This window comes from Musca autumnalis, unplaced genomic scaffold (genome assembly GCF_047663935.1).
Source record: "Musca autumnalis isolate F117 unplaced genomic scaffold, ASM4766393v1 scaffold_5, whole genome shotgun sequence".
Lineage (NCBI taxonomy): Eukaryota > Metazoa > Arthropoda > Insecta > Diptera > Muscidae > Musca > Musca autumnalis.
The window spans coordinates 153841769-153858614 of NW_027412088.1; the positions used below are offsets into that span (position 1 = coordinate 153841769).

Sequence of the window (16846 nt, forward strand, 5' to 3'; positions counted from 1 at the left end):
AATCAATAAAGTAATTGTAAATATGGACATATTTGTGTCGATATTTACTTTAATATTTAACAAACCTTATTGTATATGTGAAATAAAAATTAAAAAATCGATAAATTAGTTTGTTAATATAACAAATAAAATTCAACAAAATTCTTATTTAATATGAGAATTGCTTTATCAAAATAATTTGTAATGAAAACTAAAAATTTTTTATCGACCATTGTCAATATGAACATTACTTTTATCGGCAAAAAATCAATTACAAATTATTCAGATTTTTGATTTTTTTTATCAAATGGTTACAAATTTTTTCTGTGTACTTACTCTATAAAGAGTGAGGACATTCCGCTGATCATGATCCATGTTACGTTAGCGGGAGTCAGCTTTAAGGGTGTTTGTTTTAAATATTTCTTGTTTGTACATAGTAGGAGTTTTTTTCCAGAAGTGGATTACCCTGACCGTTGTTTGGTATCTTTTAACCCCTACACCGAGAAAGTTTATAAATAACCAATGCCTAGAGGCAGTTGGTAATCTCTAAACGATTCTGTCGGATTCGTGCTATTTCACATAACATTAACTTGTCACAAATTGTCGAATTCCCACATATGTATGTAAATGGGCGGGGTAACTGCAATATTATTGTAATAATTTGTGACATGTTGAATAAACAAAGTCATAGTTATTTAAATACGTCATATGCATAATACAGAGGTTTAGTTACTAATGAATAACACAATTGAAAATTAAACTCGTCACCATTGTCTCTGCCAACCTGGCAATTTAACTAAATGCCTACCGTAGCCATTTCTTTGCTTTTCAGTGAAGAAATTTTAAAATACAAAAATAAGGACGCTAATATAAATACAACTAAAAAAACGTTTTCATCAGAATCCAAGAAAATTCCCAGAGAAATGTTTAGCGTACCAAAACCACCGGATGCTTTGCCGCCGCAAACTTCATTAAAGAACTTCTTTTTCATTCAAAGGGTTTGCTTTACGGCAATTGGCTTGGATCCAACATCGCTAAAGCGAACAATGTTTCGGCCCTGGTTAACCTTTATACCATTGCTGAGTCTTATGGGTCTCCTCATACCCATGGGTGTTTATTCCTTCAACTATTTGAAAATTGATTTGGGTACAGCTATTACAGCTCTATCGCCCTTTTGGCAGTCTTTGTTGTCGACAGTGAAATTTTTCGTCTTCATGGTGAATAGAAAGAAAATTGTGGAGTTGGTGCGTAAAGTTTGGTCATGGACATTGGAAGGTAAGGAAATTTGTTTGGATATGTGTGTGATTTCTTTAATTTCTTGGAATTTTTCACTTTCAGCTACGGAAGAAGAACTTAAAATCATTGAAGAAGAGATGAAAGGTGATGCAAGAATTTCCATGTTTTACTATTCGATGGTAAATATGACTGGGGTCTTGGCAGCCCTGGCACCATTGGCAATATCGGGTATTTATGCCTGGCAAGGTTATGGTTTCTTGGAGACATTAGATCCGCCCTTTAAGGCTGAGTATGTTGAATCTTTGGGCAAAATGACACTTACAGGGTTTTGCCTTCCTTGGTGAATAGTCGACTCAACTTTCCTGTTATCCTTTCAGTTATTTCTATAACACCAGAGCATCATATATGGCCTATATTCTATGCTATACATGGAATGTTTTGGGTATCCACTACATTCTAAACGGTGCCTTATCCATTGATACCCTGTACTCGTGGTTTGTGCATAACATCGCAGCACAATTTCGTATTTTAAATTTACGTTATCGCCAATTGTCGGAGAGTATTGCGGCACAACTGGCAGCCGGTAATCACAATGAAAAGGAGTTTGTTAAATCTATTAACGCGTGTGTAAACTATCATCGACGCATCATTCAAATGTCCGAAAGGTTTAGTGAAGTCTACAAAGGTTTGGTGTTTATCAAATTTTTGGTTAGTTGTTTGCAACTGGCATGCCTTTCATTCATAATTCCACTGGGTGGACAGATTGCAGATCAGCTATTTAACTTATCTTTCTTAATAGCAGTAACTACCCAGCTGATGTTATATTGCCATGGTGGTCAGAAAATTCAAGATACGGTAAGAAGTTTGTGAATTATGAAATAAGACAATTCATCGGAATTCCTTTCGTTTCAGAGTACTTCTGTGAATGGAGCTATCTATGAGTATTTCCATTGGCATGATTTGAGTATAAATTCCCAAAAATTGCTAATGTTAACAATGCTAAGAGCCCAGAAACCATGCGATATAAGAGGTATCTTTTTTACAACTGATTTAAGTTTGTTTGTATGGGTGCGTATAAAGCATAGAATACATAAGAGGTTCTTCAAATTTTTGGAATTTTCATTAAATCTTTTCAGGTGTATAGAACCGCAGCCTCCTTCATGACAATGCTGATGTCAATGGAAGATAAATAAAATAATTAAACCGATTTAACCGGAAAATATATTCTCAAGAATGTTGTATTTGTCGTTATAAAAATTCAATAAATACACCAAAACCTCGCTTTGCGTCATTGCTTAGTTAATACCAATTTTCACCATGCGTCGTTCGATTTTCGATGTTGCGTTGTTTTTAGTTTGAGTGTCTAATTTTTTTATTCCCTCCACCATAGTAGGGAGGATAAATTAACTTTGTTTTTCCGTTTATAACGAATTGAAATAATCATTTGTGACCCCATAAAGTATACTTTATATTCTTGATCAGCGTAAAATTCTAAGTTGATTTAGCAATGTCCGTTTTTCCGTATGCTATAATCACGGCATCTTCCGAATGATTTGAAATAGAGGGCTTAAATTTTGTACAGATGTGTATATGGTCTCAACTTAAGTTCGAAGGTGGGCTTCATCGGTGCACGTTTCATAACGTGGTTCTCCACCAAAAATGATGAACATAGGTCCACGTTTTGTTATAGCCCACATATACAGCCCTCTTTTAGCTAAATTTTCTGGCCGAATTAGACCAAAATAGCTATGATTTGGCATCTAGGGTTCCTAGTGTTCAAGAATTTTTATACCCTCCACCATAAGATGGCGTCCGAACGGATTGAAGTAGGTGGATGCAATTTTGGTAAAATCTATTATATGTACATAGGACTTTTGGTATTGAAAGCGGGCAATGTAGGTCCACGTTTTCGTATAGCCCCCATACAAAGTGACGCGTCGTCGTTTTAAGGAATTTTTACGATATTTGTCCCATTTTACCACCGAATCGGTTGTAATTTTGTGTTTCCAGAGGCTAAAAAATATTTGTACCAAAGTTTGTTTATATAGGTCCACGTTTTGGTATAGCCCCATATAACGCCCCATATATACATAGTACGCGTCACTTTACGATATTTTGAATGTATTAGTCCCATTTGACCACAGAATCGGTTGTAACTTTGTATTTTGTGTTTCCAGAGGCTAAGAAACATTTCTGCCATAAAATGTTTACATAGGTCCACGTTTTGATATAGCACCCTAGGACTATACCTCCCGATTTTCCGTATTTCGACGCTTTTAGATTCATTATTACACCAAAATGGCTGAAATTTGGTATTTAGTCTTCGTTGGGGGTATAAAACTTTCCCCCAGAAATTTGTAGGTATAGGTCCACGCTCTCATATAGCCCCTATAGAACGGTTCCTCCCGATTTTCGGTATTTTGAAGGTTGTGGCCACATTAATCCACCGAAATGGCTGAAATTTGGTATTTGGTCTTCATTTGGGCTATTAAACATTCCATATGAAATTTGTTGGTATAGGTCCACGCATTTATGTGGCCCCCATAGAACTTACCTCCCGATTTTCGGTGTTTTGAAGGTTGCGGCCTCAATATTCCCCAGAAATGGCTGATATTTGGTATTTTGTCTTCGTTGGGGGTATAAAACTTTCTCCCAGAAACTTGTCGGTACAGGTCCACGCCTTAATATAGCCCCCATAGAACGGTGCCTCCTGATTTGCGGTATTTTGAAGCTTGTGACCTCAATATCCCACCGAAGTGACTGAAATTTGGTAGTTAGTCTTCGTTAAGGGTATACAACTTTCCGCCTGAAATTTGTCGGTATAGGTCCACACCCTAATTTAGCCCCCATAGGACGATATCTCCCAATTTTCGATATTTTTGGAATTCATTGCAATACAGTTCGTGGTGGAGGGTATAAAAAGTTCGGCCCGGCCGCACTTAACTCTTTTCTTACTTGTTCCGCCTAAAATTGTGGGCATAAGAAACAATAATATTTTTACACTGGAACCTATCTCCGAACTTTACATGGTTTTCCCTAGAAAAACATAATTTGCTTTGCGTCGTTTCACTTTAAGTCGTGTTTTTTGGAACGTATCAACGACGCAAAGCGAGGTCTTGGTGTAAATGCATAACAAAACATCAAAGCTTTCTTTCGGTGTGGAAAGTTTTTTCGCGATCGTCGAACAGCCCTTAAAGTGCGCTCGAACAGCAATTTATTCAATTCCTTATTGCTCATTTTCGAGATTTTTACATTGATATGCTTATTTAACTTATCCTACGAAGCCAGAAGCATGACTTGTCTGTAGGATGCCAATCTAAGATACTTCATACAATTTTAACAATTTCGCTGTAGACTATATTATAGATAAAAATTCTATAAAGTTTTACAATTTACAATGTCCGTCTGTCCGTCCGTCTGTTGAAATCAAGATACAGCTCGCAATTTTTAAGATAGTGCTTTGTAATTTGATATAGAAGTCTATATTACTCCTAGGATGTTTGGTATTGCAAATGGGCTATATCGGTCCTCGTTTTGATATAGCACCCATAGAACGGTACCACCCGAGTTTCGATATTTTGAAGGCTTTAGCTTCATCATCACACCGAAATGGCTGAAATTTGGTACTTAGTCTTCGTTGGGGGTATTTTGAAAGTTGTGGCCACAATAATCCAACGAAATGGCTGAAATTTGGTACTTGGTCTTCATTTGGGGTATTGAACGTTCCATTAGAAATTTGTCGGTATAGGTCCACGCCGTGATATAGCCCCCCATAGGCTGAAATTTGGTACTTAGTCTTCGTTGGGGGTATAAAAGTTTCTCCCAGAATTTTGTCGGTATAGGTCAACGCCTTCATATAGCCCCATAGGACGGTACCTCCCTATTTTCGGTATTTTGAAGGTTGTGGCCACAATAATCCAACGAAATGGCTGAAATTTGGTACTTGGTCTTCATTTGGAGTATTGAACGTTCCATAAGAAATTTGTCGGTATAGGTCCACGCCGTGATATAGCCCCCATAGAACGGTTATCACCCGATTTTCGGAATTTTGAAGATTTTAGCTTCATTATCACACCGAAATGGCTGCTCCCATAAAACAGTACCACTCATTATCACACCGAAATGGCTGAAATTTGGTACTTAGTCTTCGTTGGGGGTATAAAACTTTAAAGGTTGTGGCCACAACAACGCACCGAAAGACTGAAATTTGTTATTTAGTCTTCCATTGTATTATTAAATATTCCCGAAGAGAATTTTCAGTATAGGTGTGCGGGTTCCTATATCCCCCGTAAAACTTTCAACTCCAAGTTCAGAAGAGACCCCACCTGTACAGCATTGGCACAATGAGAGTGATGTTAGTTGAGTTGGTTTGGCTGGACGGTTGAAAAGGTGCAGCGTATCTTTCGGTCTGGTATTGCATGCTGGGCAGATGTTCTGCGTTGTGCATGCTGGCCCAATAAGAATTGAGGACGTCACACCAAACGGATCTCAGTTGTGCAAAAACAACTCTGGCTTGTTTAGGCAGCTGTTGTTCTTGCGGTTATGCAGAAGATGGGTGATGGTTTAGGGTGGTAAATGTGGTATAGAGGTTTTCATTTGTATCTTTGAATATCTTCCTCTAGATCATCAAGATCTTTACTGACATACCTGAGAGGGTATCGTGATTTCGATGGTATAGCATCCAAGCAGATATTGCATCGACAACATCCTGTTGTGTCGATGTACCTGCAAGATCAAGAAGACACCCCAGCAAAATAAATTGGAAGTAGTGCGATGTGGATTAGTTCTTTCACGGCATGTTTTGATGCAATTCAAACGGATTCGTGAAAAAGGCACTCTATTCCTCACATTTTAACTGCATTTGGATGCAATCCAAAGAATTACATCCACTTGTCACATTTTAACAACATCCGGATGTAGTTCAACGGAGTCGTGAAAAAGGCACTCCAATTCCTCACAATTTAACAGCATCCGGATGCAGTCCAAACGGAGCCGTGAAAAAGGCACTCCGTTCGCTACATTTTATTAGCAGTTGTTAGAGATCCCTACATGTACATAAATCAGATTGTACATCTCTACAGGCAGCGGCGTACATTTCCAAAAAGAGATAAGCGTGTTAACATAATATTTAAATTGTGAACATTTTTCCGGCAACTAACGAGAAGAAAATTTCCGAATGGAGTGCTGTTGGAGTACGTGTCGAAATCTTAACTGGGGATGGGAAGACAAACCATTTAGCAAATGAAGCAAAAACAGTTCCGCTTGGAACAAATGCAAGCGGAGGAAACACGCATGTTTGCGATTGAATTCAATGGAGAATTTTCATAATTTCTGTTAATGTAACAAAGTTGTTAATATTTTTGTTTTACACAAATAATAAATGCATTTTATTTGTTCTGGCATATTTTGTAAGGGCTTGCACAATTTCCGCAGAATGCCTGTATCAAAACACGTGCTTTGGACTGCCTCCTATTCTACCCCAAAGGGTTAGTTAAAATGCAATGCCAAAGGGTCAGTTAAAATGCAGTGCCAGAGCGTCAGTTAAAATGCAGTGCCAAAGGGTCAGTTAAAATGCAGTGCAATGGAGTGCCTCTTTCAGTAGTCACGCTCTTGTAAAAATCATGAGTGAAAATGCATAATTTGATGCACTTCCATATCACTTGTACATATCATTTAACTGCCTCTTTGGAGGCAAACTTTTTGCTGGGACGAAGAGGCACGTTGTTATGGTTCCAAAGGCTATATTCAGCGAAGTTTGCAATAATTTCCATGACGTATGACTTACGTTGGAAAACCAGATATGCGCCGCATAGCTTACCACAGACGGTTTCTTTATCTCATCCCCAAGGTTTCTTTATCTCATCCCCATGTACTGCCGGCTAGGGACTTGAGGACCTTGTTTGATAGCTGTGACATGCGCCAACGACTTGTATAATGTACAGAATGTGACGTAGAAGAACTCAAAGAATTTTATCAAAGGTGAGGCCTGACGCCATGAGCTCATCCGCGTACGTAATTATTATGATGCCGTCGGGAGGGAGTGGAATTGCAGAAAGGTTTAGCAGTTCCGGAGTTATCACCTCTCCCTGGGTGGCTAACGATAAGTTGAGGACCTTGCTCAGATACTCGACTACTGATTCATCCAGCTGCTTTAGCATCACCATTACATCTGCAACAGCCTTGGCTGGAAGAGATCACTAATTACGTAAAACACTTCTATACGCCTGGTCTGTGTCGGGGTGCTCAATAAATTGTGGGAGGTACACGAAGTAGTGAGCCTATATAGTCCATGTTCGAACCCGATCTTTGTATGTTTGGACCAAATCGGCCTTCGAGAGTTATCGTGCGTACCCTTATGGTGGGTGATCTCTGAGCACGACATTATATAACCTCGACGTCTGCATCAGTATGAATATCCCTCAATCCTGGCTGATAAACCTGTTGATCTAGAGGTTCTCTTTTGCATCTTTGGACCTCCCCTCTAGATTATGAAGATCTTTACTGACTTGGATGCTAGTTTTGCCCATAGCATCCAGGCAGATATTGCATCGACAACGTTCTGTTGTTCCGATGCACTGGCAAAATCTTAGTCTCCTCATGTAAATTGTCCACTGACGACATGAGGAGACACCCTGTTGTGGCTCTCAGTGCTGCATTCTTGTTTTTTTCCATTGCGTATCACTAGGGTTTTGGGTTTTCCCGGTTTTTATCATTCCCGGGAAATTTAGAAATACGAGAGTGGATCAATATTTCCGTCATATTTTTTATCTTATCATAGTTACTTATATGAAATACAATACATATTTTCAAAGGGTTGCGGGCTCAAAAATGGATGACACGTTTTCGCTCTATCGATTAAAAACGAAAAAATATGGAAAAAATGCATCATGTTGCCCGGATTTTGCCCACACTGGCCATTTCCATTATTCAAAGCTAATGAAATCGCTCTATGCAAAGTAATATGGCTCAAACAATGAAGTTATTGATGAGAAATGATAAGATTGCTTGAAACAAGTAAGAAAGTATCAGTCAGCTGTGCCGACTGAGATATACCCTCAGCCTCGGACTCGGACTTAAAGAAAGGAATCAAACACAATACTTCTTACGTTTCTAGGGACTTTTTGAGTTCTTGAACAAATTTCTTAGCCAGTATGGATTTGCCCCGAAAAAAATTTTCCGTTTTAACTAGGGTCGCACACAAAACATGTTGCCAAACATTTAAAAGAGAGAGTATGGGAGATTTCTCTCTTCTTACATACTACCCAATGTAGTTGGTATCGGTAGGCTTTTTTGAGATTTTGTGCCTTTACCTCAGGAAGAGTGGACATGCCCTCCCAACAAAAGTTGCGCCGTTGTAACAGGGCCTTTAAGTAGAATTTTTGGGAAAGAATTTCAAAACGATTCGAGATGAACTGTTAAACTGCACTTTTCCTAAATTTTGTGTTGAAGGTACCCGAAGGGATGGACCGATATAGTCCATATTCCAACCTGATACATGACTTGATGAAATAATACGATATGCAAAGTTTGGACCAATCAGAAACTTCCTGTCAAGGTTTCTTGGAGCTTTTAAGACATTATATCAGGAAGTATGGACTTGCTCCCGACAAAATTTTTACTGTCGTAAAAAGGGCCGTAAAGACAAATTGCTGAAAAAATTTCAAATCGACCCGAGAAGAGCTCTAAAACTTCACTTTTTCCCAATTTTGTGTGGAACCCGTTCTAAGCCTGGAACTAATATGACCATACGCAAAATTATGACCGATTCGGTTATTCCCTTCAAGAGTTATCGTGCGCACCATTTTAGCGATAATTGAAATTTTGTGGGAAAGGTACCGGAAGTAGTGGACCACCGATATGGTCCATCTTCGAACTTAAAAGTAAGTTTGAAAAAATCTCGAATGCCAAATTTTTGACCTGATCGGTGGCTTCTTTCGAAAGTTGTCGTGCGCACCAGCCAGCAAGCCGGACCCTCTTTAGCCCAATGGCTGAGGGTATAAAAATGGGACTTTAAAATTAAAAATATTCTTTCGCACTTTTTGTAGATTAAAGTTATTTCCAACTAATTTGTAATTTATTGATTCCGTAAAATCTGATCGAATTCTGATTCTATAGTCTAAAAGTGACGGGCATAGTTTATTCATTACTTCAGTATTAGTTGTGATAAATGTAAAAAGATATTTCCCGGGAAATATGATTTTGTTTCCCGGGAAAATCCCGTAACCAAAAAACCGAGAATTCCCGGGAATTCCCGGTGCGGGATTTCCCTACCCAAAACCCTACGTATCACCTACTTTGGCAAACCACACTGTCGCCGCATAGCTTACCACAGACCGACCTGTGGCGTTAAATGTGGCTAGGCACTTGAGGACCTTCTTCCTACACCTCAGCTTGTCGCAAATAAATGTGGCATGCGCAGACAACGGGAACATGCTGTCGAATGTGACTTTGGCGTAGTGGGTCCTCGGAATTCTGCTCAGAGTGGATGTAGATTTAGTGGCGGATATTTGCATATTCCTCACATGGAAAAAGTTGTTAAGATCAGTCAAATAAGAGTTGAGCCTTTCACAAATAATATCAAGGAAGTTATCTCATGCCAAGATCGTACAATCATCCGCATACGTTACAATCTCAATGCCATCTGGACGCGGTGGTTGAAAGAACAATAAATATTTTCAGATTTTTGAAATACGCTATTTTGTTCTTAGAATATTATTGCTCCTAAAATATGTCTTCTCTACGTGCATACAGCCTTATCTCCTTTCTTGTGGACAGGGCACAGGATACTCAGGTTCCAATCGTCGGGTACTCATTCTTCCTGCCAGATGGTGCTAACTAGCTGATGAATAACCCTTATCGGCGTGTCGCCTCCGGTTTTGAACAACTCGGATGACAATCCATCGGCTCCTGCTGCCTCATTATTTTTCAGCCGATTTATTGCTGTCTTTATCTTGGGCGGGCGGTATACATTCAATACCATCTTAAAGGAGGATGTGCCTGTACCAAAACCAGTTTGATGTTTCACTCTTTGGTAGAACTTTCGGATTTCATTCTGGCTCCTGTACATCTCGATTTTTTTTCACCCTCACGCTTTTTCATTTCTCTCTTTTTCCTGTGGAAAAGACGTTTCCCTTCTCTCCTTTTCTCCCGATACCTCTCTCGTGCGCTACGCGTTGGTAATGATTGCAGAAAATACCTATATGCGGCATTTTTTCTCTGCGGAGGCAGCACGACACTCCTGGTCATACCATGGGATTCCTTGGTGGAGATCTCTGGTATCCAAGCATGGATTTTGCGGCTGTTTGCATGGAGCGCGTAATATTTTGCCATTGTGCTGATATGTTATCGGGACGAGGGGTGCTTTCATTAAGCAATTGGGTTAGTTGAGTGGAATATGCTGTGGCTATCTGTTGTGCTGGCAGCCTACCGATGTCCAACTTCCGCGTTGTATCTGTTCGTGCTTTATTTGCAATGTTTAGACGGGTACGTATCTTTACTGCAGCAAGGTAGTGGTCCGAATCTGTGTTCTCCTTGGAACGATCATACATCCAACACGCTCGATGAATGTTTTCCATCTATCACAACATGATCAAATTGATAACTTGTTCCTTGATCTGGAGTCAGCCAGGTGCCCTTATGAATATCGAGATGCTTAAATCTAGTACTGCTAACTACCATTGTCAGATGTTTCATTGTGGAGACTGAATTTCCCGACTGTTGGGAGAAAGATACTCTGCCTTCCAATTTCGGCATTAAAATCCCCTTGAATAATTTTAATGTCATGGGCAGGACAACGGTCAATTTTTTCTTCTAGTCGCTCGTAGAATATATCTTTGGTCTGTTCGTCCTTGTCTTCGGTTGGAGAATGAGTGCAGATAAGGCTAATGTTGAAGAATTTTGCTTTTAACCGTATTATAGCAAGTCTTTCATTCACTGGGGGTGAAGCTGGAGGCCAGATGTTTTAACCTCCGACCAACTAGAAATCCGCAACCAAACCCATGTTTTGCGTCATGGCAGCTATAATACATTGCCTCACCTTCAGGTGTTGTTGTGACGCTTTTCCCAATCCATCGTATTTCTTGTATGGCAGTAATGTCGGCCTTGTACTTTTCAAGTACATCTGAAAATGCGTAAGCTGCACCTTCTAAAAAGAGTGCGAACATTCCAGGTGTAGATTCGCAGATCATGGTCCTTAAACGTTTGCGGGGTTCGTCAACTTTAGAGGGATTTGTATCTCTATTCTTTCGTTCTTTCATAGTAGGCTGCTTTTTCTAGGGGAGGGTTACTAACCCGACGCCCAAACCCAAGTTTTTCACGTTCTTATGGGTGAACGCACGCACATGTTGGCTCACTACCTTTAACGGGTGTTAAAGGCAGTTCCCCAGGTGACACCACGGGGAGGTCAGTGTCGACTTGAGATGAAAAAGGGACCAAGATAAATCCTGGGCTTCGTCATGTTAAAGCCGGTCAGGACTGTTCCTCGGTATCTTTCATTCCCTACGTCACCCATTTAAATCGAATAAAAAATTCGAAATTATCTAAACGAAAAAAATTTACAAAGCGTCATTGATTGATGAACGAAGTATGTACTTATCCTTCATATTTCTAATTTCAATTTCCGTATTATTGAAATCACAATGCATAATTGAGAGATTTAATGATGGGCATTGCAGTTGAATGCCGGAAGTTGTCATTGGTTTGCAAACCTGTAATTTAACTAAATGTCTATGGTCATCCTTTAATCCTTGCAATAATGTTATTCATACACATTATAAAAAGGAATTGAATAGCCTCAGAAGCAAACATTTTCAGTTCAACCAAAGAATTTACAACAAAAATGTTTAACGTACCGAAAGCACCGGATGCTTTGCCGCCGCAAATATCATTGAGGAATTTCTTTTTCATTCAAAAAATTTGCTTTGCGGCAATTGGTTTGGATCCAACATCGATAGAGAGGACAATGTTCAGGCCCTGGTTAACATTTATACCATTGTTAAGTATCATGGCCCTCTTGGGACCCATGGGCATATATGCCGTTAATAATATAACAATTGACTTGGGTAAAGCCATGTCGGCTCTTTCGCCCTTTTGGCAGGCCTTCTTAGCAACGGTAAAGTTTTTTGTCTTTATGTTGAATAGAAAGAAAATTGTGGAGCAGGTGCGTAAGGTGTGGACATGGACCTTGGAAGGTAAACGTTGGTTGTAGTGAATAGTGAAGCCCAAGCTTCTTATGGTTTTATGTTTCAGCTAATGAGCAGGAGCTGCACATTATTGAGGAAGAAAATAAATATGATGCACAGATTTGCAAGTTTTATTATTCAATGGTAAATATTACGGGGGCGTTGGCAGCCTTGGCGCCGATGGCAGTAGCTTCAATAAAGGCTTGGCAAGGTCTGGATTTTATGCAATCTTTGGAAGCTCCGTTTAAGGCTGAGTAAGTACAAAAGGTTGCTAGGGACGAAAAAAGAAGTCTTACAAATCAGAAGAACTTTTTTTCGCTGAACAGTTCTTTTTGAATATAAATTCTGTATCTCTTTTCAGATATTTTTTTAATATAAACGATTCATATTTGCTGTATATACTTTGCTTTACATGGAATGTCATTGGTATTTATTATATTGCAAACGGTTCCCTGTCTATTGATACCCTGTACTCGTGGTTTGTACGCAATATATCGGCTCAGTTTCGTATTTTAAATTTACGCTATCGCCAATTGTCGGAGAAAACTGTTGCTCAAAAGGCAATGGGAAATCACAATGAGGAGGCGTTTATTAAATCCCTAATAGATTGTGTGCATTATCATCGACGCATCATTCAAATGTCCGATAGGTTTAGCGAAGTCTACAAAGGTTTGGTATTTATCAAAATTTTGGTTATTTGTATGCAGCTGGCAGGCCTTTCATTCATAATTCCCTTGGGTGGTGAGATTGCCGATCAATTATTTAATTTATTCTTTTTGATAGCGGTAACAACCCAGCTTATGTTATATTGCCATGGTGGTCAGAAGATTCAAGATACGGTAGGTGTTTTGTAATTTATTTTCTTTGAATTAAGAAAAATTTTCCCAAATACTTTTAAGAGCACTTCTGTAAATTGGGCCATCTATGAGACTTTTCAATGGCATGATTTGAGCATTAAATCACAAAAATTGCTCTTGATAACCTTAATAAGAACACAAAAACCATGCGAAATAAGAGGAATTTTTTTCACAACTGATTTAAGTTTGTTTGTATGGGTGAGTTTTGTATGAGTAAATGTTTTAAAAGTAGACGTTGTTTGACTAATTGTTATTCCGTTGTTTATTTCTAGGTTTACAGAACTGCTGGATCATTTATGACAATGCTAATGTCAATGGAAGATAAGTAATTACCCGAACTACGCACATAATAAGTCAAAGTGTCTTACTTAGATTTACCTGGATGGGCTTAGTGAATTAGTAGCACTTCGTAGACATTTTAGATCACAAATATAAAATATATATTTATGGAATTCTGAGTAAAATCGAACACTTTTTTCAAAATGAGGTTTGTGATTTCTTTTATTTTTTGCTGTGGTGATACTAATCATCGGGTGACGTAGGGAATGAAAGATACCTATATGAAAAACGAAAGAAAAGAAAACACAATCCCCTCCAAAGTTGACGTTTTAAGGGCCATGATTTGCGAATCTTCACTTGTAATGTCGCACTCTTTATAGAGAAGGAGCAGTTTACGCATTGGCAGATGTACTTGAAAAGTACAAGGCCGACATTACTGCCACACAGGAAATACGATGGAATGGGAAAAGCGTCGCAACAACACCTAAAAGTGACGCACTGTATTATAGCTGCCATGACACAAAGCATGAGTTTGGCTGCGGATTTTTAGTTGGACGGAAATTAAAACATCTGGTCTCTAGCTTCACTCCAGTGAATGAAAGACTTGATACAATACAGATAAAAGCAAAATTCTTCAACATTAGGTTTATCCGCGCTCATACTCCAACCGACGAACAGACCAAAGATATATTCCACGAGCGCTTAGAAAAAACATATGACCGTTGTCTTGGCCATGACATTAAAATTATTCTAGGCGATTCTAATGCCAAAATTGCAAAGGAGAATATCTTTGGCCTAACAGTCGGGAAATTCAGTCTCCACAGTGAAACATCTGACAACGGTATGAGGCCGATAGACTTTACAGCACCAGATTTAAGCATCTCGACATTCATAAGGGCACCTGGCTGTCTCTAGATCAGAAAACAAGAAATCAAATTGGTCACGTTGTGATAGATGGGAGACATTCATCGAGCGTGTTGGAAGTATATCCGTTCCTTCCGAGGAGCTAATATAGTCTCTGACCACCACCTTGTTGCAGCAAAGGTACGTACCCGGTTAAACGTAGCAAATAAATTACAAACAGACACAACACAAAAGTTAGACATCGGTAAGCTACAATCACAACAGATAGCCACAGCATATTCGAATCAACTGGTCCAATTGCTTTGGTACAGGCACATCATCCTGTAGAGTCCAGCAAGGTAATTTGGTAGCTGATACATATAATGTGCTCAGGATATGAAAGGAGCATTTGTCCAAGCTGTTGGCGTTCAATAACAGATCCAATACCAGAAGATGGTATTGAATGTATTCCGCCCAGCCAAGAAGAAGTAATGTCAGCAATAAACCGGCTGTGGTGAGATTCAACGTTTATTTCACCACCGATCATACTCTTTGTTTTCTAACAACAAACAAAATTAGTGTCTGCATAGCTTTCAACGGGGAAGATGGTGCGGTCGCTTGTTTTCGTGATTTTCAATTTTAGCAAAGAATTAACGCACACGAAGTTTATCGAGAGAGGGAGAGAAAATCTCGTGTCTGTGAGCACACAAACATAGCGGTTGCATTCGTATTGGTTGGCTGTGGTTTGTTGATACAGTGTCAATGTGATGATGAGACGATGAGACCATTCAAAAAAAGAGCATTTACCAAACAAGAGTGGAAATATGAGAGCAAATAATGGGAATATAGGGAAAAATAAGGAAGTGATTTTGCATTTCATGAAAATCTTACATATTTTTGAATAAATAGTGGCTTTCGGATGGACATAAGAAACTGCAAATGCATCTTATGTTACAGTATAACAAGTAAAAAAGTGTCAGTCGGCTTTGCCGACAGATATATACCCTCAGCCAGTGTGAAGTGAAACTTTCACCTACGGACTGATCGATGTATTTGAGACCTTAAATTCAGAATTTTGTGGCCCTTTTTGGACATTTGAACTTGCCGACAATTATGGATTAGGAATTAACTGCACTAAGACACAAATGTTGAACCTTTGTAGGGGAGGTACACTTAGGGAGGACAGATATGGCCCATTTTAGTAATTAAATAAAATTTTGACAAAATATTAGTAGATACAAAGTTTGGACCAAATTGGTTGCCCCATTCAAGTGATATTGTCCTAGCATTTTAGTGACATTTTTTAAATATTGGGGATAAGTACTGGAAGTTGTGGACCGGTATTGCCCCATGAAACTAAGTTTGGATATAATATGACGAAGACCAAATGTTGGACTAAATCGGTTGAACAGTTCGAGAGTAATCGTGCTCTCCGACAGTCACATATGGTGACATAGGGATTTTTTTCCTAAGAAATATGGACCTGCCCCCGAAAAAACGTTTACCGTCGTAATGGAGGTTGCAATTGCAAATCGCTTCAACAAAAATTAAAGTGATTCGAGAGCAGGCCATAAAGTGAACTTATCCGAAATTGTGTGTGAGAGGTACCAGAAGGAGTGGACAAATATAGTCCATATTCGAACCTGATCTATATCTGGTAGATATATTAGGATGTGCAAAGTATGGATTACATCGGTCACTCCCTTCAAGAGTTATCGTGCACACAAATTTTCCGAACATTTTCGAACTTTTGTGGGGGAGGTACCGGAAGGAGTGGAACGATATAGCCCATCTTCGAACTTAAACTAAGTTTGAACAAAATATTACGAAAGCCAAATTTTGGATCGAATCGGTTGATCCGTTCGAGGGTTATCGTGCGCTCCATCCACTACACACGGTGTTATAGGGGCTTTTTGCAGCTTTCAGGCTATTTTCTCAGGAAGTATGGATTTGCCCCTGATGAAACTTGTACCGTCGTATGGGGGGCAATGAATATAAGTTGTTGCAACAAAAATCAAAGCGATTCGAGAGCAGGTCCTAATCTGAACTTATCCGAAATTTTGTGTGGGAGGTACCCGAAGGAGTGGACCGATTGAGTCCATTTTGGAACCTCATCTAAGTATAGTAGAAATATCACGATGTGCAAAGTATGGGTTAAATCGGTTACCTTCTTCAAGAGTTATCGTGGAGGTACCGGAGGGAGTGGACCGATATAGCCCATCTTCGAACTTAAACTAAGTTTGGACAAAATATTATGAAAGCCAAATTTTGGACCAAATCGGTTCATCCGTTCGAGAGTTATCGTGCGCACCAGCCAGCCAGACAGACGGACAGACAGACAGACGGACGGACATTGCCCAATCGACTCCAAATTGTCCAAAACACATTTCGTCCAAACATATTTGGGGTCTAAAACCATTATTTCGATGAGGCACATTTTGCCCGTATGAAAGTGTATATGGCGAATAACAA

The 16846-nt window shown here is 39.2% G+C and overlaps 2 protein-coding genes across 2 annotated transcripts; both read left to right on the forward strand.

The window, feature by feature from the left end:
* The first annotated feature begins 902 nt into the window (after positions 1-902).
* LOC141386798 (odorant receptor 45a-like) lies at positions 903-2433 on the forward strand. The gene is made up of 5 exons (XM_073955709.1): positions 903-1254; positions 1318-1504; positions 1593-2070; positions 2128-2283; positions 2352-2433. The coding sequence occupies exons 1-5, from the start codon at positions 903-905 to the stop codon at positions 2406-2408; spliced, it is 1230 nt and encodes a 409-aa protein (XP_073811810.1). The 3' UTR covers positions 2409-2433.
* A 9544-nt stretch (positions 2434-11977) lies between these two features.
* LOC141405311 (odorant receptor 45a-like) lies at positions 11978-13738 on the forward strand. The gene is made up of 5 exons (XM_073989512.1): positions 11978-12404; positions 12463-12649; positions 12757-13234; positions 13295-13450; positions 13525-13738. The coding sequence occupies exons 1-5, from the start codon at positions 12053-12055 to the stop codon at positions 13579-13581; spliced, it is 1230 nt and encodes a 409-aa protein (XP_073845613.1). The 5' UTR covers positions 11978-12052; the 3' UTR covers positions 13582-13738.
* The last annotated feature ends 3108 nt before the right edge of the window (positions 13739-16846 follow it).

What these genes read in the sequence shown, in the direction of transcription:
- LOC141386798 (XM_073955709.1), top strand. Translation starts at nt 903, where the DNA reads ATGTTTAGCGTACCAAAACCACCGGATGCTTTGCCGCCGCAAACTTCA. An exon ending in GATCCGCCCTTTAAGGCTGA is followed by an intron (nt 1,505 to 1,592) that starts GTATGTTGAATC and finishes TTATCCTTTCAG; the next exon opens with TTATTTCTATAACACCAGAG. An exon ending in ATTTAAGTTTGTTTGTATGG is followed by an intron (nt 2,284 to 2,351) that starts GTGCGTATAAAG and finishes AAATCTTTTCAG; the next exon opens with GTGTATAGAACCGCAGCCTC.
- LOC141405311 (XM_073989512.1), top strand. Translation starts at nt 12,053, where the DNA reads ATGTTTAACGTACCGAAAGCACCGGATGCTTTGCCGCCGCAAATATCA. An exon ending in GAAGCTCCGTTTAAGGCTGA is followed by an intron (nt 12,650 to 12,756) that starts GTAAGTACAAAA and finishes ATCTCTTTTCAG; the next exon opens with ATATTTTTTTAATATAAACG. An exon ending in GTCAGAAGATTCAAGATACG is followed by an intron (nt 13,235 to 13,294) that starts GTAGGTGTTTTG and finishes AATACTTTTAAG; the next exon opens with AGCACTTCTGTAAATTGGGC.